The following is a 24,627-nucleotide window of genomic DNA, read 5'->3' as shown; positions in this document are numbered from 1 at the left end:
CATCATTTATTTATTTATTTATTTATTTAAACGGGTGAACCCAATTTCAATTATCATAGACATACGTCTCGGATTTGCATAATATTTGTTATTACATTACAGATTAATTTTAAAGTATAATAGATAAGTTTACAGGTTTAAGTATTAATGCGATGTATATTGATTCATTAATTTGTCATGAAATAAACAAAAGAGTGGATGACCCTAATGGTCGTTTAATAACACAGGAAAAATTATGAATACCTATATGCGTCTTAAATTTTATTTTCAAAAACTAAACTTATTTGATTTGTGTGATTTTATTTTTAATCTTAACTTAGTCAGTATTATAATGTATAAAAATGGATTTCTAAAACCTTTAAATTATATAATAAATGAGTAAATTCGAAGAGATACAAACACTTTGAATTAAATGCATTTTAAACTATAATCGGAAAAAAAAAATTATAAATAATAAATAGGTATTTCATTTATTTTTTTATTTTTTTACAACTGTACGTCAATATCAAAATACAAATTTGATAGCCGTCAATGATTATTTTCAATTATATAAAAATTCGAATGACACACAGTGTCCTGATTCAAACGGTGTATCACCTATAGGCTTTAGGCTAAAAAAAATTAATTTATAATTAAAATTATTCAACAAAACAAATTAGTTTATTTACATTTTTAGGTTGGGGAAAGGGTGAATTTTTTTACTAATTTATGCATTAACAAATGAGAACGTTTAATAAAAGTATGCTAACTAGTTCAATTGTTCATTGTGACAATCGCGGACCACGATATACATAAACTGTACAATATGCACGATACTTATAATACTGGTCGATAATCACAATTGATCTTTTACCTTAATATACATTACTCAATAGTCATTATAACATAATATAGGTATTTTTTGATAAATATGTAATAAAAACATTCACAACAAGATTTCTACATTTGATTTTTCATTTTTTTACTAACATTTTTTACATAATATGATATGTTATTAGATACCTTAATGTAATTTTAGCTGTAATGTAACTTCACAATATTTGTATCGTATGTAGTTTATATGAGTTTATTTAGACTAATATGATGACTTAATTGTCATCGAATATGTTCTATGCGTGGATCCAGTATAACGTATAAATGCTTTGAAAATAATTTAAGTTTATATAACAGAATGAAAATAGGTTTATTTTAAACAAAGTTAATTAAAATGTTTAACCTATAAATTTTTTTAAATAAGATAAAATGTAATGTTTGACTTATTTTTATTTCTACAATTATATTTAAAACGCTTTTCGTTGAATTAATTAGTTTTGCGGATCTTAAAAGTAACAGGAAGAGAAAATTGAATCGTTTTTTGATTAAAATTTCAATTAAATGTTTTGCGGTAGTAATTTTGCACCTTAATCGTTCGACCATTAATTTGCGGCTGAAAATAAAATAAACAAATATAATATAATTTAATCATACAACTCTTGAAAATTTATTGATAATTAATATTAATAATAATTACGGTTTAATTTATTACAAATTTCATTTATAATAAATTTATTAAGGAGCGCAAATATTAAATCACTAAAACTACATACTGACAGACTGTATAATGTACAAACATAATTTAGTATTAGACATATGTTGTATTAAAGGCCGTCATAACTCTATAATATAGTACGTAATAAGTAATAACTTACTTTGATGCAGTGGCGTTTCAACACGAATACCACGATGTACCATATTTTATAACAGGATATAATATAACGTGCATTGTACTTTTATGGACGTTTTTATCATCATAGAGTGACGCCCTGCCACTAGTGCCACTATAATGTATTAGTATATTATTTAGTTAATAATTACATCAGACCTCCGTTTTCACCCACACTATTCTGTATAATTTTGGAATTAAAAACTAAACTGACTACCTATTTACACCATAACCGTTTTTATTTTATTTTTTTTCGTACAAGACGTTAATATTGGTTATTTTAATCGTGACCACCTCGTTATTCATTTTCATTATGTTTACATACGAAAAATTTAAAAACACTTTTGAATAAAAATTCAACGTACTTGTGTACAATAATTTACAAGTAAAAATAAACAAAATTTATGAATGAATACAAGACTGAAAAAAAGGAATACAATGTATATATTATTATAAAAACCAAACTATATAACAGCTACAGACATTATAATACATATAGAACGACAATAATATTATGCTAAATAATGAATACAAGCTCGGTTTAAGGAGAAGGGAGATAGGGGGTAGCTGGAGATACGATTGATCTAATGATGCAAGGATAAGAATTCTGAGTACAGATTTGGATTTGTCGCAGTGTACCTACTCGAAGTCGACTTTCTCACATCTTTGATATTTTATGTCTAAGGTTGCATTGTCAGATCTTAAATTTTTTTCTATTCGCTTCGATGTGACTTAAAAAGATAAAATAAAAATGTGAAAGAATCGAATCTCGAGTATATCAAATGAAAAGTTTCAAATCTTTATCGCGGTATTATTAAATACGGTGGGAATAGGTATGACGCGCCGGGCAAATCATCACTTCACCCTTCCCCCCCTAATTTTATTTTTATTTTCTCGTCGCTAAGCCTTCGTCAGTGGAATCAATCCGAACTCGGTTCCGAATTCGAATAACAATAGTATCTTATATCATCATAATATTTATAACGCAAGGCTATTCAAAATTATATTAAACAGGTACCTGTATATAAATAAGGTGTAACAAGACTATTTGTCAAACTTCCATTACAAACGTTACTATATTATTATTATTATTATTATACCGTGGCCGTGTCTGATGTTATGTGGCCAACAGGTGTCGCACCCGTCATTCTTAAACGTGGACGATCGGGATTCGGACTACACGTACAACGACTTGTCGGAGGAGAGGAAGAGGACGGCGGACGATATGGGTCACGGCCAGCGGTTCGCCTTCGGGCTGGGCAAACGAGGCACGGGGGCGGAATGGGAAGACGGCGACGGTGACGGCGACGACGCGGCGCCCATCTGGCACCCGGCCGTCAGGCGGGCTCGTCTGCAGTACGGTTTCGGGCTGGGCAAAAGGGCTGACCGCGACTATGACGCCGCTGCCGGTACGGATTACGCGGAAACGCTACAATTGGCCGACGACGTCGCCGCCGCTGACATCAACAACTAAGAGGAAAAACAAATTTTCGCCCAAAACACACACACACACACACACACACACACACACACATACACACACACACACACACACAAACAAACACAAACACACAGACACACATATACATAATAACGAACAGTCGTAAACGTATTGTAGGTGGAGATTATTTTTTTTTTTTGGGGGGGGAGAGGCGATCACGAAGACTTAGCCTACCGACACAATTTTTTTTTTTTTTTTTTTGATTTTAACGTTTGACAAATATACTGCTATTTTACGACATATAATACGGGAACGATCTGTTATTCTGTTCAAATATGATATTATAGTGATCGTATAGCTACGGCCCGACTTCCCGACCCGTCTCGTCCTGGAAATGAAAATGATTTATTTTATCAGAAGTATTCGAAAACAACTAAACGGTTCGACATGTTTTTTGGTGTTTTTGTTGTTATTGAAATATTATAATGTATTTGATCGTTGTCAATTTTCATTAAAATAATGACGTGTTGTATGTATCAATGTCAATCATCGCGGTTAATTGCATAAAACAGCCAATCGGTAAAATTATACCTAATAAGAAAGGGAACACAGACGTATGAAACATAATAGTTCGCGTATTTGTTTGCCTTTTTAAATGAATGATTTGTTCAAAAATATAAAATAAAATAAGCTCTCCTGAAATTCAATCGAATCTCCACCTATGAAACATTTACGGTCATGCATAATATTTTACAAAAACCAGAATCTACACGCAACTCGCAGAAACGTATTATTAAAAAAATTAAGAAATAAATTACAACAATAAAGAAAACAGACCGAAGATTTATTTATGATTTGTTTTTTTTACAGTGCCAAATTATAATTATAATAACAATAATCTAACATAATGATAATATTATATTGTGTGTGATTTTCACACGTAACACTTCCGTTTGCTTATTATTATTAATACGATTATTTAATATAGTGTAAGATTATGTCTATATAGCTGTTTGCGATTTATGATATTATATAATATGACGTGGATTTTACAGATGGATTATATCCAATGGATTAAAATTACTTGTAGAATAGATATAGTCATCCATACACCGATAATCGGTTTTTATGTAGTGAAAATTGTACGTTTCTAGATTACCTATTCACGACACCGCATTCCTACTGCAGTTTTAGTACGCGCTTCCCCGTGTCCGTTGTTATGCATAATTTGAACGCAACGCCACCTCCAACGCATAGGTACAGTGGCAGGTATTATTATTTTAGTGGTCATTATCATGGACGGGATGTCATTCGATTTTGATGTTAAACAATGGTGATCGTAATTGAGTCAATTTGAACGAAATCGACATAATAATATATGTTTAGATGTGAGTATATTATCCTATTATATGCTCCTAAAGTCCTAACCATTGATGTTATTTTCTCTCTACTGTATTATTATTTTTCAAAGTCCAACCGATGTCTTGTCGGCGACAATCAATGAAAAATCAAAGTCAAATACGAAAAATTCAAATAAAGTTCGTTTTTTCTTTATACAAAATATTCTGATGTCCCCCGCAGTAATATAATGGCTAGTGAATTATATTATATTTTTTTCTTCTTTATATTAATACGTCATTGTTACATTTATTTATATATGACCTATTGACATTGTAAAATATGCAAAATTCAGATGTAAAATTTATCATATAAAGATCTTAACGTTATTCTACAACTATTAAATATATATATATATATATATAATCATATTATACGTACATATAAATATAAAATATAGTATTATAAATCTATAATGGTCTAATCGCTTTAAATATAACATTTCAATAATAAATTATATACTATATTAATTTATATTTAATTATTAAACTATAGTAACAATTAATCTACTTATATCTAGTGTTTTAAAATTTCGTGAAATACGATTTTGAAATATTTCAAATCTGTGAAATATTTCAGTATTTTAATAAAACTATTATATATCTACATATACTTATAACTTATATTATAAATATATGCTTATATTTAGTCACAAAGATAGTACCATCATTGCGTCGTTGACAACGATAAGCCATTCCTAGGAAAAACAGGTTTCGCTATAAATAGACGAAAAAAAGATCTTAAATATATAATTTAAAGAATTTTCGAGTATTGTCGACTACGACACTCGTTGCACTAAATATTCATATCAATGATTAAAGCTACAACTTATGGACCATATTATTATTAATTAATAAATAATTATGATCAATATTTTATTTGAAAAAAATTAAATGTTTTAAAATATCCCAAAATATTGATAAATTTCACATTACAACTGTGTATTTAAATTCAGTAGGTATTCACCTACTATTATTTATATTGTTTACTATTCAATTTATACCCGTTTAAAATCATCATAGAATTCTTAAAATAATTTTACTGTGAAAATTGGTTTTTCTCTTTCATAATTATGGTATTAAACAAATATTACATAATATTTTAAACGTTTCCAATGTACGAATGGAAACTTTAAAAATGGCTGAAGGTTGATCGTTCGTTTTGCACCGCTACTCGCAAATTCAGTACAAACAAATTAATAATTCGGGTTATTGTTTAAATTAAAATTAAAAACAACGGTAAAACACCACTTTTTTAAAACGATATAAGGTGAAGCTTGGTATAATATAATATTATAATGTAATAAACAGTCAACATAAATAGGTATATAAAACAGTAAGTACTCCAAAAAAAAAAGAACATATTACTTATTAGTGAAGATTTTAAATTTTTCAAATATTGCTTAGACATATTTAAATAACAATCATAAAACTGAAAATTTTGCTGAAAAATTCTAAAAATATCACTGATAATATGTGATAGAAATTAGTCATCGCATCTTCAACGTGCCGATCGTCGTGTATATGGAGAAGAAAAGAACATAAAATGTTAAAGTAATATTATTATTAACTACTAAAACAAATTTATGTATATTCGGTGTCATACCTACTGCAAACTGCTACTTAGTGGCGACATAAACGACCGACAAGCACAAAGTTAATTAATTGGTACACGAAACCCACCAAACTGCCAAAAAAAACTCATCTGCCTAAAATTGTATTTTGCCAAAGGTACAATTAAAGCTAGCTACAGCAATGCAAATGCAGAATCGCCAGAATCGTACATAAGGGAAATAAATTTAATAAACAAAAAAAAAAAACATACCTAATTAAAATAATAAAATAACGATGATTCTGATATCAAAATAAAATTCATTGGATATTGTTAACACTAATAAAACGCGTAAATTCCTTTAGTTGTTGTATGACGTTCAAAATCATGATAAATATATAAACCAATATTATGACAATGATTATTTTTTAATAAAACAACGGAAATAATAATTTAACTAATAAATGAGATATATTTAGTTTATAGAAAAATACTGATTCGTATATAAAAAAAATAGTACTTTCATATTATAATGAAATAATATATAATTCATTTACTACACCCAGATACTTTTAATGAGCTCACGATCTAAGTTATAATATTATACATAACTGATGGCTAAGGAAAGATGCAAAATTTCATACAAATGACAACAACTGTATAAGGTTTCCATTTAGGGAAGATATAAAAGTGTCTTTATTCACTACGAAACTTTTCCTTTTTAACCATTGTAGTGATGAGTACATTTTCCATATGTAATATATCCATTATAAAAAGTCTATAAAAAAAACGTATTTATTAAACACAAACCCATGCATATGATATTCAATAAAAAAATGTATTGATAAACACCATGCAAGTATCTAGTATGAAATGTACTTAGAATATTTCGAACAGATAAACAACTTATTACAATAGGTAATAGTTCAATGGATAGTAATGATATATACGGGGTGATTCTTTTATTATAAAACACTCATTATTTTAAAAAGTATTGATGTTTTTGAAAACATTTTTTTACACAGTTTCAAGTTGTTGAAAAAAACAACGTTTTTATTAAAAAATTATATTTTAAAATATTTTTTATCCTTATAATTTTTGAATTTTTACTTTTTTGAATGACAACATTGATTTTTAATTTCATATTCCATAGCAGAATAATTTTCTGAGTGTTTTGATACATCTAAATCGAATTTAGGGCAAGTAATTTATAAGTTATAAGTATTTAAAGTTTAGACAAGCGGAGTAGTGAACAAACTTTTTGCGGGGTTACCCCGTACCACACCACTCCACACATCAAAATTTTAAATGCTTACAACTCATAAACTACTCTCCCTAAATTCGATTTATATGTATCAAAACTCAGAAAAATATTCTGCTTTGGAATATGAAATTAAAATTCTATGTTGTCATTCAAAAAAGTAAAAAATATTTTCATAAACATGAATACTTTTTGAAATAATGAGTGGTTTATGATAAAACAATCAACCTGTATATATACATTTATAGAAAGAGTTAGAGATAGAGTGTGTGTGTGAATGTGTCAATTTAATGAAGTCACTAGTATAAGCGTACTCACTACAGCGGTTCAATGAATTTTAAATTTTGTTTCTATCCTCAAAATCTGGATTTATTCAAATTATTTTTACAATATTATCGTGAACGGGGAAATAAACACTAAAATAATATTTTTTACAAAATTCTCTTATGAACCGAGGTGGTATAACATCGTTTTTACGCTTGTTATGTGTTTTTCACGCTCGAGTCACCGACTAAAACAAAAATATTATTTGACACATCGATTTGTACGAGAACACTGCAAGATAAACGGTGGTGAAATGTATTTCTTGTTATTTAATATTATAGATTAATTTAAATAGTCATACGTTCTCCAGTTATAAGAGTAATAAAATAATAATAAAATTAGAACTAACAAATTTTTAAATGATCGAATTTATTATCATAAATTTAAGTTATATTATAGTTTAGCATTTAGGTGTTTAATAAAATACGGTGACTTTTATACGTAATATCATAAGTTAGAGATAAAAGAAATCAACTGTGTATTTATACTGAAATTCGAGTTTTTGGTTATCACAGTCACATAATTATTTTAACTCGATAAGATAAACATTTTATTCGGTACTTATTATAAGTATAATATTAAATTGTTATCAATAATATTGAATTCGCCGTTCTACATAATAATATTAGTATTGAGTTATTTTTATTAAACCTTAGCCAAACACTTACCATTAAATATTTTCGATTTATTTTTATTTAAATTTTGAATAACGGAGTGCAATAACGTTGATTATGTAGATATATGGTTAGGTTAAATGCGTCGAAATTAATGAGGATCTTATTGAACAACTCTTATATAGATAAAAAATGATTTTCATAATAAATTTAATTTGATTTATTGGCTATGATTATTTTACATTTGTTTATGTAAGCTACTGTCTTAATGTATCATGTATGTTAAATGACAATAATTACATTTCACCGTTGTTCATCTTACAGAGTTCTCATACAAATCGATATGTCATGTCTTTTTTTCGAGCGTAAAACACGAACGACAAACTCAAAAACTTTCAAAAAAATCTCAATAAGTCACCAAAATGAATACGCTTATACTAGGTACTGACCTTATAGTCATTTCAGTAATGACAGAAACACTCAGTATATATTATTTATGGTGTTAGGCATATATTATACAAGACATACTATACATGCATTATATAATAACGAACATGAATTAATTTGAAACAGAGAATTTCTTTTTGTTGTGTTTATAAAATATGACCATTTTAACATTAATTACTATTTCCCGTTTCTTAATTTAATCCAACGAAACTCGGGATATCGCGTAAATTTAAAAATTATGTGTTACGTCATTATTGAGTATTGAAAATTATTTTTAATGAAAGACTTGAAAATAATTCAACCCCTCTCTTATCCTGGACAAAGCTTCAAGAAAAAGGTAAAATTTAATAACTAAAACAAATTATATTTTTGCTAAAATTTAATTAACGACTTTTTAAAGAACGTTTTATTTTCAATCAATTTAAATACGATACTGAACATTACGTCATTGAACCAAATTAATTGAAGGATACAATTGCTGTTATTAACACCGCGGTTGCAGTGAGGTGCTATTATATTTATATGTTTTGAAATAAAAGCACTTAATTTTTAAAATTGTTATTTAAATCATTTACAGCAAAAATAAATTGACCTCATAATGACACATCCATAAGTGCCAGTTTTGTTCATGAAAAATTATCAATCGCTAATCGCTGAAAAATATTTTTGTTGCATAAAAATATGAACATTAACATTATTTATGAAATTCCTATAGTAAATTGTATGTATTAACTACTAAATGCCAAATAATGTACCTGTATAATAGTTATCGTTTATCGTAATATTACTATTCCCGAAATGCATTTTAAAAAAAGCATCATATTTTATTATTATGAGATACCAGAAAAATAAATCCAGGACAGTGGTATACCAAAATTGCCTATTCAGGACGCCGTTCAATTTGTTTTCACTATTGAAATTTATTGTTAGCCAGTGGTAACACCGCTAGCAAGTCCTGGCCCACAGCTATAAAGGACCGGCCGTTATATAACTAATTTTATTGTATCCAACTCGTTCAGTATCACTGTTGGCTGAGGCCGTTGGACAAGATTTTTATTTAAAAGTGTTAAATATAAGGATTTTTGTCAATGGGGTTTTCCTATCAATTTTTTTATTTAGATGAACAGTTATTTCTACATACAATTAAATACCTCTAAATTACGCAATAATAAAAAAATAAATAATTAAATAATACGTACAACCAGAAATATTAATGCACGCACAGATGCACTACTATAATAAAAATGACTTCATAGCTAGCAACAGCTATAGTATCTAATCCGGAATTGATACGGAAATTACAAGCTAACAAGCCACGCGAAATTTCAAAGATAAGACAAGAATGATGGATATAAATATATTATCCGCAGTTCAGTTATATCTTATATATTATCCAATTAATAATTAAAAATAATGGAGCAGATTCTGTGACTATTGTCTATATTTGTAAAACTATATAGATGTCTAATATATTATATAATAATAATGGACTTACAAACAACACCCTTCGTAAAATAATTATGAATTTGGCCGTGAGACTGTGATGTTTTAATCTTTGCTATGTGGATACTAAAAACTGTGCAGCTATAAGTTATAATTTTTTTAGTATAAATTTGTAACATTGGCGGCAAATCATTTATTGCATCGATAAAAGTATAAGAAGATATAACTAATTATTATAACTGTCGATGCGGACAATTTAAAAATTATCTTTCTGTCAAATAAGTTCACTATTATAGCAGATAGCTTTTAAGTATTATTCAGATACCTATGAATATCTATGAATTATAATACCGCCTGCTATTGCATAATGGATTAGGTCTCTGAATTCTGTACCTATAAAATTACAATTTTTACACCGCCCTCAGGACATTTCAAGCGTTTGAAATGAATAAAACGACAAGAAAAAAAGAACTGATTCAAATTTGGTTTGTGTACTTCTTTTGTGCGCTAAACAATATTGAATTTTAATTCATGATGTTATACCTATTAATGTATATCAGTATATAGTTATTATACTTGGTACTGAGGTACCTATATTATGTATTGAGTTGAGTGGGTACTCTGTAGTTAAATATTTAAATTTAAAATATTTAGTTCGACAACTATGGTCTGTCCAGCGAGAGAACACGCCGATTATGCGCATCCCCCCGCGTCACAATGCTATCAAAACTGGTTCACTTATGACTGGGTATCATTGGGGAATGCACAGAATAACTGATTTTGGTCGGTTTGCGGCGCGTTCTCTCGCTGGACAGAGTATAGATCATTTCACGTTTGTATAACCACTATAACCATACGTGACATAAATAACTAATTATAATAATTCGTAAGTAGGTATAATAATTAAGTATACTATAGATCAGTGTAGTGACATAATAATTATGATCAGGGAGCTTAGACTGATCTAGATATAAAATCCACCTTGATCTTTTTTTTTTTTTACAAAATTATGAATGATTATTGACTATTTTTGCTTAAAAGAACTTCCAATTTTATCGTTACCTATCGGCTTATCGCTCTTTTGTTTATGAGTTTATGAGTTCTTTTGTTTGTTTAACAGAATATTCTGTTATAACCATATTTTAGGTAGATAAGGAAACAATTATTAAATTTGAACAGCTTAAAAGTAGTATATAATTGGATTTGGATATTAGTATTATAGGTAGGTACAGTAAAATTCTTTGAACTAAATTACCAAATTAACTTTTTTTTTTAAATTTAAAACTCTATAGTTAATTTTAAACTGATTTAAAATCTAAAAACAACAATAGTCGATAGCCATGTTAGTACATTACCTACATATAGTTGTATGCAATAGTTATTTTGCCCATTTTAACTCTGAAAGTTAGTATAACTAAAAAGCGCTTTTATTAGAGAACCTGGTAATAAGTAGGTAAATTTGTTCCTAAAAGTGTGCGGGTGAAAATATTTTAACTCTCCCCCCCCCCTAATTACATAACAGGTATCGAAAAATGAAAATATTTATTTGACGTGTATTATGTACCTAGTTCTGTATCTTATCGTGTTTAACGGCTTAAATATATAATATTAATTAATATTTAATATGAAAACTAATATGGATAATCTACTGAAATAAAATCGATGAACTTGCGGACGACTAGATTTAGAAATAAACACATCCTATATTTAAACTATTAAAAGGATCTTAACAATTGTAATGATACACTTTTAACCTATCTATATTCCATAAATGAAATCTAATCCTTGTTTATATCCTCTGATGAGAGTGAAGTTTGCGGTCTAAATATAGAGCGTTATCCATTAGAATCTACTAATTTATTTTGAAGTCTTAACTTTTTTTAAATTATCTATTAATTTTACGTAATTTGATGTCATTGCAAAACAATATTTTTGAAAAAACTGCATTTTTAAAATTCTTTATGGTTACCAATATTTTTAAGTTATTACTTTATTGGCAACATACTTACATTTTTAATTTTATATTTACAAAAACAAATAAATATTTTTTGGAATACCTAATTCGATTCATTAAAATCGATTTTGAATGAGTAGTTAAAAATGTTATAGTAAGTATTTAAATTTGTGATGAGCGATGGAGTAGTGTCAACATTTCTTGAGGTAGGTTATAATTACCTATACCCCTGAATCACTCAAATCCACCATTTTTCAATCTTAACTTTAAATACTAACAAATAAAAAATTATTTATAAATAATAATTAATTAACTAAGCGTACAAAATTAAACAAAATTATTGTAATTCAAAAAAATAATTTCAAATTTTTTTTAACAATGACGAGACTTTAAATTATGTAAATAATTCAATTTATGAAATAGGTATTAGGCAATGATTATAGACGATGAATTGTCTCTACTTTTATTCAACGCTGTTGAATTGTAGGTATAATTAATTCATAATTGAATTTGTATAAATATATAATACAGGTCACACTGGTCATAGCCCACAGGTATATCTTAAATTATTAAACTTGCGTATTATTTTCAAATTAACTTACCTAATATATAAATATTATTCCTATTTATTATGTGTTTATTTAATGATTTAATATTTCTATACAAAGATTTTTAGTATACCTATTCATTTTTAAAATTTTTGAGAAGATGCGTTACATACCTATCTACTTATTTCAGACTTGCATCAAGTATAAATATAACAGAATTAAGATGTAAAAAACATGTTAGGCACTAACCAAAACAATATTTAGGGAGAATGATCTAATATATAGGGAAGCTCAACTGAAATCTTTGGATGTTGGTTAATATGGTTAATACATCCTAAACCCAACTTCCAACATTAAAATGAAAATTACCATTACTGTTTATAAATCATAATCATTGTAGAAAAATACTAAATATATCCCTGCCTAATAATTATACTTAATAAGTATAAGTATACCTAATTGTAGTGTATATTATTATGATAAATAGTAATAAAATATAATGTTTATATATCTACTAATACATTCCATATCATGTTTGGAACAGAATCTGCCTATCATAAATTTTATCTGTATCATAGGCTTGTTGAAATTTCTGAATCTTAAATCGTCTCCAATTATTGATATTTTATAGATAGATATTAGTATATTACAATATGATATTCTTATAATATCCATAAAATAAAGACATAATATTATGATAAGTCATTAATGTATAATAATATATTAATATTTTGTTCTATTACAGAACTATTTCAACTTGGATTTCATCTGGTTAAGACTGATTTTCTAATTCAGCTGTTCAATGTTAAATTGTGTTCTTCATGTTAAATTTAACCATACAAATTAGTCCATAGGTTTTACTTTTTTAGTTATTATGTAATTAAACCTTTTCCTTTGATCTTCACTCACTAATTATCCATTACCAACTTCTTCATTAGTAAGATATTAAATGAAAATATAAAATCATAAATAATTTCACAGCTAAATAAATAAACAAAAAAAAATTTAGATTAAAAAACATAACAAATTTTACAATTATATTTACATGTAATAAAAATATGAAAAGTAGATTTGACAATATTAAATATTACAATTTTCCAAATTTATAAACTTACACTGATAAACAGATGAAAATATATTTATAACAAATGAACACTTTAAAATTTTAATTTATTATTAATACAAAAGCGTATGAGAAACAACAATAACTGTTTAAAAATTTACAATATAATATACAAATATTTTATTTAAAAAAACTAAAAATGAGAAGTTTGGAAGATATGTTTGATACAACTTATAAATATATTTATAGTTATTAATCGTTTTTTGTTTGATCTCATAAAAATAAATTCTGTACAACTAATCAAGCAGATTATTACAAATAACAATTATAAGATGATTTAATTAATATAGTTGGAAAAGTTGAATAATTCAAATTATTAGTCATTATTACATACAATGTATAATTTGTATACTGTGATGTTAATAATTTTTTAAATAAATATTTGATTACTTGAAGTGCAGTATTTATAAAATAAACAAGTCAATAAGAACTATACTATCAAACAATTCAAATAAATATTAAAAATTAAATAAAAAAACATACTTTCAAATCAAAACAAACCAATGCCACATAAGAATAAATAAGCCATAAGAGCAACAACAAAATACTTTGTTGATAAATAATTGAAGTTTGAAATTTTTTTTAAATGTAAATACAAAAATTAATTTAATTTACATCTCAAACTTATTGTAATAGTCAAATTGATGTATAAGATATTACTACAGTGTGTTTGTATTTTTAAAGATGAAATATTGTACCTCCATAAACTGAAAGCATCCTAACAAAAAATTTCCATCCTAGCTGTAATAATTAAATTATTGTCGTCTTCTAACTGCTTTAGCTTTACGTCTTTCACCAGCAGGAGCTGTTCCCATAGAAAATAACGGTTGACTTGATCCTGGCATAACTGAGAATCAAACAAAGAAAATTATTAGTTGAATAATGTATTACATTTTTTTAATTATTTACTCAAACATACCAGTTGCAGACATTGGAGGTGATCCAAAACCAAATGACCCTATAAGAACAAAATTAATTTAAATATTAAAAAAAAATGCAACAGTTAGTAAATGAGTAATGTTAAATGATAATAAATAAGTATGAATAAACTATTATTAAAACACATGGTAAAACAAATTTAAGAGTAAATATATTCATAGATCATAGTTAAATAAAGTATCATTATAATATAATATACTATTATGAATTTAACTATCTGCATTTGATCTTCAATCATTAAAATAAATAGAATACACACAGAAAATACTTACACCTAAAGTATCTATGTATGTCAGACTTCAATACCTATAGTGTAAATTTATTCTAGATTATGAAAAGACATTCAATTTAATTAAATATAATAAGGTGTAATAGATTGGATTTGGTTTTAATTATAAAATGGGCTATTTCAAGTCACTTTCTGTCAGATTTTTTTATAGATTCAGCAAATTGCTTACTCATTTTGTACAATGGATAAAAAGTATCAAACTAAATTCATAATAATTTCATATTTGATCTATAACTAAGGCTGCAATCTATGAAAGTTGTGAGATATCTAACCAGGAAATCTGAACTGTTTAACTTGAAAGTTATAACTTTATGTTACAATATAGTCAGAGATTAATATATTCTAGAAAAATAAAATATGAATAATTTTATCCATCACATATAGTAGGCAAGAACCTACTCAATTTTACAAGGACACATAGCTCATAAATTACCATACTATAATATATGTATATAAAATACATCGTAATGAAAATAATGTATACAATTAAAATAGTACATACCTTGGTTTGGTTGAGTTCCACCAAACTGTGGTGTTGATGGGGCTTGGCCGAATTGGAATGGCGAACCAGTTGTAGATGCAGAATTAAAACTAAAAGCCCCATCTGGTTTAGTAGGTTGTGAATTACTGCCGAAAGCAAAAGTAGATGAACTACTAGGAGCATTGTTTGTACTACCAAACTGAAAACTTGGATTTGTTCCAAATGTATTAGATGGAGATGTAGCTACACTACCAAATGTATTAGATGGAGATGTAGCTACACTACCAAATGTAGGTGCAGCATTAGGGGAAGTAATGTTGCCAAACGGAGAGGGTTGAGGTGATTGAACGGCACCAAATGTGTTGGTTTGTTGAGGTGCTGAATTGCCAAAACCATTAAATCCAGATGTAGCAAACGTGTTGGAAGCTTGGCCAAATTTTACTGGACCATTATCAGTTTTATTGGCGCTAAATTGAAATGCATTACTCGTTGGAACTGTACTTCCAAATTTGAATGGTTCAACTGCTTTTTCGGTATTATTTGTAAATTGTAATGGTTGATTAGAAGAAGGAAAAGTAGTTCCAAAAGAAGCAGGTTTTTCATTACCCCCAAATTTAAATGGAGCACTCGTATTTTGAGATCCAAAAGCTGAAGTTGAAAACTGGGTTTTTGTTTCTTCTGTTTTTTGAGTATTAAATTGAAACGCTGGTTTATCAGAAGTTCCAAAAGCTGAAGTAGTTTTGTTAGAACTGAAAGGAAATGAGCTACTTTGAGTCTCTGAAGGTTTATCACCAGGTTTTGAACCAGAATTATTAAATTGAAATATAGGATTCGCAGTATTATTAGCAAAAACCATGCCAGAAGTTGTTGATTTGTTGTCTGTTGTTTGGCTACCAAAAACTAATTTTGGGCTCTGGTTAATAGCAGATTGACTAACAGGAATACTAAATTGAGATTTTGATTGATCTGCTGTAGATACTCCAAACGCAGGTGTTGGCAAAGCACCAAATTGTAATTTAGGTGTTGATTTTTCAGTAGTAGTATCATATTTAGGAGGATTATCAGTAGATGATGTTATATTATCTGTGTTCCCAAAGTTAAAAAGATTTTTAGTTTGTGAATTTGATCCGAAAACAACCACATTTGTAGATTCTGTTAAAGATGCATTATCAGGTTTTGAAGGACAAAATTGAAATTTTACAGAATCAGTAGGTTTTGAATTTTCTATTGATTTTTGATTATTACCAAACGAGAATAATGACGGAGTAGATGTTGGATTCTCTGATCCTTTTGTTACTTCAAACTGCAATTTAGGAGTTGATTGGTGGATATCTGTTTTGGTTGCACCAAATTGTAATGCAGGAGTTGAATGCTTGTCATTACTTTTAGATATACCAAATTGCACTATAGATGTTGTTTGTTTATCATTGTCTTTAGTTGCACCAAATTGCATTATAGGTGTTGATTGTTTATCAACAACTTTAGGTGCACCAAATTGTAATACAGGTGATAATTGTTTATCTACTTTAGACGAGTCAAATTGCAGTACTGCTGTTGATTGCTTATCAACAACTTTGGGTACTCCGAATTGCATTATAGGTGTTGTTGATTGCTTATCATCAGATTTAAGTACTCCAAATTGCATTACAGGTGTTGATTGCTTTTCATTAGATTTAGGTACTCCAAATTGCATTACAGGTGTTGATTGTTTTTCATCAGATTTAGGTACTTCAGGTTGCAGTATGGGTGTTGATTGTTTTTTATTAGCTTTAGATACTCCAAATTGCATCACAGGTGTTAATTGTTTATCAGCTTTGGGTACTCCAAATGTAAATGATGGTTGATCTTGTTTTAAAGAATTATCCACTTGACTTCCAAAAACTAATGATGGTGCTGCGTCTTTCTTTGAATTATCTAATGATTTTTCAGTAGCCTTAACAGATTCATTTGGTTTAGATACTGGAACAGTTAACTGAAATGATGGTTTATCTTTATCATTATTAAAGTTGTTTTGTCCTTCATTTTGTGAATTAACAATATTTTTATTTGTTTCTGGAGACAGAATAAACTTATTTTGTTCAATATTATTTTTAGTAGATTCTGGTGTTTTTTTATCAATTACTTTCTCATCTACTGCATTAGCCTGTTTAAGATTTTCCTTGACAGATGTTACTGTAGAAGCTATTGGACTACCAAAACTAAATGGTAATGAAGTGTTACTTTTGTTTAGTTCACTTATCTTAGACGTATTTTCAGATGATTGAAGATCAATTTTTAGTGGCATTGTAGACTGTACTGTAGATGTTGTGATCAATGTAGTGCTAGATGAAGTACTTGTTACAGTAGACATTATATTAGTTACTGCTGGTTGTGTTTCATTATATGTGGATATTATTGGTAATGGAGCAGCAGAATCAACACACTGGTTGCCATTTGTCACATTGGACTTTTCATTATACTGTTCAATTGAAATAACTGTAAAAAAAATGTATTTAGTACCATCACTTTTTTTGGTTAATAAATTATTAAATCTTAAAAGATACAAAAAATTTTTTACTATTAAAAAACATATAATTAAATATTTGAGTAAAAGGATATTTTAAAAATTGCATTTAAAATTTATAAAATAAAACATACAGGAATGTTGAAAATACATATATTTTATCATATAAATTGCGGCTTTTAACGATTTCTAACCTGTAAGATTTAGAGCAAACTAAAAATATATTGGTTGTATTGTGTATTTTTTTAAAATTACATATTTACTAATGAATTTAATTTGAACACAAGTAAAGACATGGTTCATCATTTTTAATTTTCTATTAGTTAATATACTAAAAAAATTAATTTCAATTATTTTTTAGTTAATCAATAATTTATTATTCTATTGAAATATTTACTCATTATTTATTTTATTACAATAATGCTAAAAAAATTTTAGAAAAAAGTCAATATTTAATTATTTTTATTCAACACTTAATGTTTAAAACAAAATAATTGAATAATTGCTTATTGTATAATGTTTAGGACTCTATTATACTTTTGCAGTTGTGCTTCAGAATAATAGACTTATTAAAAACCTAAGTACCTAACTATGGTTATATTATACGTCTAAAATATAGCAACAGAAAAGTGTCATTTCTAGTCTATATTTAAAAATACTGCCAAAACTATTAAAAAATATTATTATTATTATTAAACAGACTTAGATTAAGAATATGTTACCTTTTTTCTGAGCTTTTTTCTTTTTTTCTTCAAGCTTGTCAATACTTGTATATGGTACAGGATCAATATCTTCAAATACTTCATCAAGTATAGTTTTCATACATATTTTTTTAATGATCTGAGTTTTACCGCTTCTGTTAAATATTCGACTTGCTGCGACTGTTACTAAATCATTAGACAGGTCAGTTTCTGTGGTTTTATCACTTTTATTGGAAATATTCAGGTCATTATGAAGTAAGACAGTAGAACCACAGCATGTGCAACTTTTGCAATGCTTACGATCTGGTGATTCTTCTTCATGGTCTAAAACATAGTAAGAGTTATAAATTACATAAAATATTTTTTTTTTTAATGCGTAGCTTAAATAACACTTAAAAATTTAATTTAATTTAAAATAATAACTAAATTTACAGTTTTAAAGTTCAATATCAATTAAAAACAAACAATAAAAGGCAAGAACTTGTAAATTTATTTAAAGTAGATACATAGATTAACCTTTAGTGACGTGCATGGCGTAATTATTTACCCCAATCTCTTTTTAAAATACGATAAAATATTTATTGGATTTTCCACACTTATGTGGACCATGCTATCTCATTGTTACTATTATAGTTGATTATTTATCATCCAACTTAGACAACAAGGTGAGAACATTATCTATGTTTAATGAGTATACAATATACATTAATTTTACATTTAAATTTTTAAGCAAGGTATGAGTATGTAAAATATTGCAAATAAGAAATACTCATAACTATTAAAAATGTAATAATTTTAAAAATAAAAATGTCACAACATTTTAAAATAAAAAAAATAGAAATGTTGTTATTAGATTATTATCTAAGTCTTATAATAAAAATAATCTACTCTAATATTGATGCTAGCATACAAAATGTACATAGTAATGCAGTAACATATATTATGTGATTTTAAAGGGGGTATACAAAATATACTTTGAAACATATTGTCGGGTCTAATAAAATAAATTTTACTTTTGTAAAATAAGATAAACATTTTGTGATAGACATGACTCACATGAGTAATAAAATACTAATACTTTCTAAAAATAATAATAATAATAATATATGGCACTGGCACTATGTTTATAAAATGATAATAACACTTTTAGGTATATTATCCTCTAAGTATTTTAATATTTAGAGGTATTTTTAATTATTTAATATTATAAAAATTACCAGATGGATAAGGTCGTTTTTGCCCAGGCGTTAGTAAAAACTTGCTAGAACTATAGGAGCTCAATATTTCGTTATTTCGAGTCCTGGGTTTTTTCTGAGGATGACACATATTTGTTCCAAAATCTCCTTGTCTTTTAGTTCTAATAAAACAAATAAAAATTTAAGAAAAAAATATAATAAATCTTGAAAAGAATTATTTTAGTAAAATGTATTTTATTTATACTGGACAGCAATTATACCAATTATTGATATAATATGGTTTAAACTTCCAAGAACACTAGAAACTCTTAATAGAGTTATAGGACTGAGTAAGGCAAAGTGGTTAGTCGTTGCCAGATAAATTGAGACGACGGCAGTGGCGCTTTTCAGAAGTTGTAGGCCAAACTAGTCGCGGTGTGTTATTATTATTATAACTGATGAATACAATTTTTATTTTTTTATATAAAATAAAAGAATATTATCAGAACATTAGATTTTAAATTAATAAAGTAAAATCAGTTTTAAAATATTTTACGGCTATTGTTGATATATTTTCAGTAATAATGATCAAGTACAGAGAACCCTCAATTTATCAGGCAATGACTGTACAACTAGTGATAGGCTGTGGTTAAATACCCAACAGGTAAGAAATATATTTTGGATAAATACCCTGGCATTTATGAACATCATATTTATCACATATATAAATATGACTATTTAATACTCAGTATACTGTTATATCTTAGTCCGTGAATAGTCAATGTTTATTATTGCTTTTTAAATAAAATTTATTTTATATTTTCTTTTGATAATATAACAACAGTAAGCGTAAGAATATTTTATTTTTTTCTGATTTTAAAATTATATGTTATAATTAACATAAGAACTGGATAAGTAAAATTGAAACATATTATTTGTGTATTTATTCATTTTTTTTTCCATGTTATAAATTTATTTAACTATTTATTCTAATTTATTTTAAATGTTTATTTTCATCAAAATTGAGCCATAAGCAATAATAAAAAACACCAATTATTGACACACCACTATAAATAAATTAATAAATCTATTTTGAAATTTAGCCAAAATATTTTATAAACATTAACAAAAATACTATGTAAAACCACTTGTGTGATTTTTATATACTTAGTTTTTTGATACGTATGTAACATTTTACTATTTTGGACATAATTTTACATTTTTTAAACATATTATTATCAGTAACTGTTTTTAAGATAATATACATACTTTTTGTTTTCTACATTAGCAGCTGAAGAATTTGTTACTGTTGGTATAGGTTGATTGAATCTATGATTATGTCCATTCATTACTATTACACGGTCAGGTGCATTAGATTCACTGATTGTTCTTCGACGTCGATTGACAAATGCATCAACACCGTTCTTTAAAATAGAATTGTATTTAGTTATACAAAAATATTTATTATTGTGATTTAAAAGAAAACCAAAATTTGGTTATCTTTGTTTTACACATAAAATTTGTTTTATCATTAACGCTATAAAAAAAAACAAAATATTATTATTTTAAAATGCAAATTTAAAACTCATAGTTTACATATTTTGCCATTTTTTTTTTTAAAAAAGTGTACATTTCATTAATTTTTAAATACAGATTTAATATTTTCTAAAAAAGTTGATTTTATTTTTCTTAAACTATATATTTTAAATAATATTGAATATATAACTTAATTTTATTTTATGTAGGTATTTATTATCGTTGCAGTCAAATATTAATTTGACTACAACAGTGCGATATGCTTTTAATCTATATCGTGTGAATATACCAAAATATTATTTTATCATAAATAAAAGTTATTTTAGTTTTCTTTAAGTTTTAGTTATCATAAATCTATTTATTGTTTATTTGTTAGTAAATTTGCTATACATAATTGACATTTTACAAAATTTCTTCAAATTAAAAAGATTTTTTTTATTCAGAAAATAGAATATTTTTTTTTGCATATCTAACATGTTTTTATGCATATTTTACTTGTTTTAGTTCTTAAAAATCTGAGTCCCAATGATAAATCAATAACTAATTATTGCCCTATACAGATCATAGGTACATAATTTTATTTACATTACTTATATATCTTATTTTGGTCAAGTATAATATACTATTAAATTAAATAAAAAAATGTTAATTAAATAATGTAAATAACAGTAAAATCATATATTAAATTCAATAATTTATTGAATCAATTATGTAATATGTAAAAATTAATATTACCTTATATATTACCTCTTGCCGAGTTCTTTTTCTTACTCCAAAATTATCTAATGTTTCCATCAATTTCCGCTTCTTATCATATATGTCTCTTGATGCATTACTACCATTAATTAAATTGCTTCCGTTCAAACTATTTCTAGAAAAAAAAAAAAATTTAGTAATAGAAAGTAGGCACTTTTACAATAATTAAGTAAATAGTATAGAAAAAAAATTATAATAATTCAAATATGGCTTTACAGTTTATTGTTTATCAATTTATAATTTTTAATTACTCATATTAAACGTAAAATTTTAAGTAGTTATTGTTACTTACTCTAGTGTATAGGATGTCGATAAATTTGATACATCTGTGTTTGGCGTTGTTGACCTCATTTCCCGCGCTTTTTGAGCTATACGAAAACTAAATCCAGGACTAGTTACTGTTTCTTTACAGTCAGATCTAAAAATAAGATAAAATATTGTTTATTTACAAAAATTAATAAGGCTCATTAGGCACAATAAAAAATGTATCATCTATGTAACAACATTTACAAGTTATAATTAAATAGTTAAAATATTTCTCTGTAAGTTAATATCTTATATGTATATTTGTCTAATGTGCATTTTTGGAAAATGGGTAAATAGATACTCTTACAATAATTGAAATTGTATTTAATTATATTACTAGTTGATCCAGCTAGATGGTATTACAACGTTGTCCGTAACCAATTAAATAATGCCAATAGATATACTCAGTCTTGAAATTAAATATAATTATAATGATTACTACAGTGTAAGTACTAAATTTCAAAAAAAAATCCGACCAAGTAATAATACTTTCCATTTTTAACCCCCCCCCCCTTAGGAATAAATTTTGAAAACCATTTCTTAATAAAATTATCAAGGCTTCGGTGGTTCTGAATAGGTGATAAATACATTATTGAATCAGGATAGAATATTGTTTTTATATAACTTTAAGTACCTAATAGTTTTTCCACTTGGTTGACTATGAAATTATATTTAAGAGATCATATCAAAATACAGATGTAATTGAAATTGTATGTGAATTTCTGAAGTTTTAAATATTAAAAACAACTAACTACAATTAACTAAATTGTACAAACCTATTGTGTATAATATATGTTATTATTATAAAAATATAAGATCAGTTCCAAAATTGGAATTGATACATTATTAGATAACAAATAACACACAAATTTAATATTAATAATATATTTTTATTGAGTTTGTCTAAAATCTTCATAACTAACTTATAGATACTTATATAAAAAGAATATTTTTTTATGAACATACCTTAAAGTATCATTAGATTTACGTGCAATAGGCGACTTGTTATTAAAAACATTGAGAGCCCTGGCCTCTGGACTATTTAGGTTTAAAGTTTTACCACTTAAGCTGTTGGGCCCCTTACTCTTTTCATCATCTGATTTAGAATTCAAAAACTTCAAAAACGAAAACATAATGAGATACGGTAATCTTAAACCACACTAACTATAAAATTTAAAAATGAATAAAACCAACAAAATTAAAAGTTGAATTGATAAAGATTTAATATATTTAACTGTCTAGTGTCTAAATAGACTAAACAACTGAAAACGTGTTAAACTGATCAATGCTAATGACGTTAACGTTAAACAGTAAACACTTAATTGTTGGTGTAAATAAAAATGTGTATTACTAGCGAGTGTGACTGTGTGAGTGTGTGTGTGTGTATTATCTGTTTTCTCTAGCGTGTGTCATGCTGACATTGTCGTAATACAAATACTATTGTACTGTTATCAGTTTGACGTTATCACATAATTGAAAAACCGTTGAAAAAGAAGTCTGGTATATAGTATTATACCATGGTTTGTGATAAAAACAAATAAATTGGACCATGTTTTACAATTATCGTGCCAATGTTCCGATTATACCATAATACGTATAATTGGTTAGGTTATACCTACTATTATATGTTCGTGGGTTATACCAAGGTTTATGGATTATAAAGGTTACCTCGTAAGGAAAATCTGAAAAAACAGGAGTGGGAGAAATCGGACCGTGACGTCATCCGTAGGAGACTTTCCAATTGTTTACATGATTTACACGTGCATTTTTTGCGAGTTTTCCAATTTGTTGTCTTATTTTTATCATTTTTCTCATTCGTTTTTGCGACTTTTGTTATTTATTTATTTCATTTATCATTATTTGCATCATATACCATGTTTGCAAACCCCAAAAATTGTAGAATAATACATTAAAATATGAAATTAAATGTATCTAATGAACTATCTTGCAAAATATGTATAAAAACAAAAAATGTTAATAGAATATTTTAAAATATTTATTATATTATATGTGTATTATAACATTACATTTTTAGAAGCACCTATAAAACATCAGAATTGTACAGTTCAATTATTTATTATATATTAGAATATATTGCTAATAAATAATATTATTGATTCTGACTGATTATGATT

General features: G+C 26.6%; 2 protein-coding genes across 5 annotated transcripts in view; one reads left to right on the top strand and one right to left on the bottom strand.

Moving 5' to 3' along the window:
• The window catches only part of LOC113552001 (allatostatins), a 29,476-nt gene extending 25,490 nt beyond the window's left edge, over positions 1 to 3,986 (top strand). The window contains exon 3 of the mRNA XM_026954639.1: positions 2,835 to 3,986. Coding sequence (XP_026810440.1) covers positions 2,835 to 3,176 — 342 coding nt within the window. The 3' untranslated portion in view covers positions 3,177 to 3,986. The remainder of the gene's footprint in view (positions 1 to 2,834) is intronic.
• Positions 3,987 to 14,154: 10,168 nt separating this feature from the next.
• LOC113554138 (nucleoporin NUP1) lies at positions 14,155 to 23,875 on the bottom strand. Of its 4 annotated transcripts, XM_026957854.1 has the most exons (10): positions 23,459 to 23,875; positions 22,479 to 22,604; positions 22,166 to 22,301; positions 21,164 to 21,318; positions 19,937 to 20,076; positions 18,741 to 19,043; positions 15,806 to 17,990; positions 15,537 to 15,754; positions 14,726 to 14,764; positions 14,155 to 14,653 (listed from the first exon to the last, which is right to left on the bottom strand). In XM_026957854.1, the coding sequence occupies exons 1-10, from the start codon at positions 23,623 to 23,625 to the stop codon at positions 14,562 to 14,564; spliced, it is 3,561 nt and encodes a 1,186-aa protein (XP_026813655.1). In that variant the 5' UTR covers positions 23,626 to 23,875; the 3' UTR covers positions 14,155 to 14,561. The 4 variants fall into 4 exon arrangements, with proteins under 4 accessions (XP_026813655.1, XP_026813652.1, XP_026813653.1 ...); XM_026957851.1 differs by having other exon boundaries at positions 15,537 to 17,990; positions 22,166 to 22,295; positions 23,459 to 23,865; XM_026957852.1 differs by having other exon boundaries at positions 14,156 to 14,653; positions 15,537 to 17,990; positions 22,178 to 22,301.
• Between the last annotated feature and the right edge of the window lie 752 nt (positions 23,876 to 24,627).

This window comes from Rhopalosiphum maidis, chromosome 2, assembly GCF_003676215.2.
Source record: "Rhopalosiphum maidis isolate BTI-1 chromosome 2, ASM367621v3, whole genome shotgun sequence".
In the NCBI taxonomy this organism is placed as follows: Eukaryota; Metazoa; Arthropoda; class Insecta; order Hemiptera; family Aphididae; genus Rhopalosiphum; species Rhopalosiphum maidis.
The sequence above is the reverse complement of the archived record's forward strand: the minus strand, read 5'-3'. Positions and strand labels throughout refer to the sequence as shown.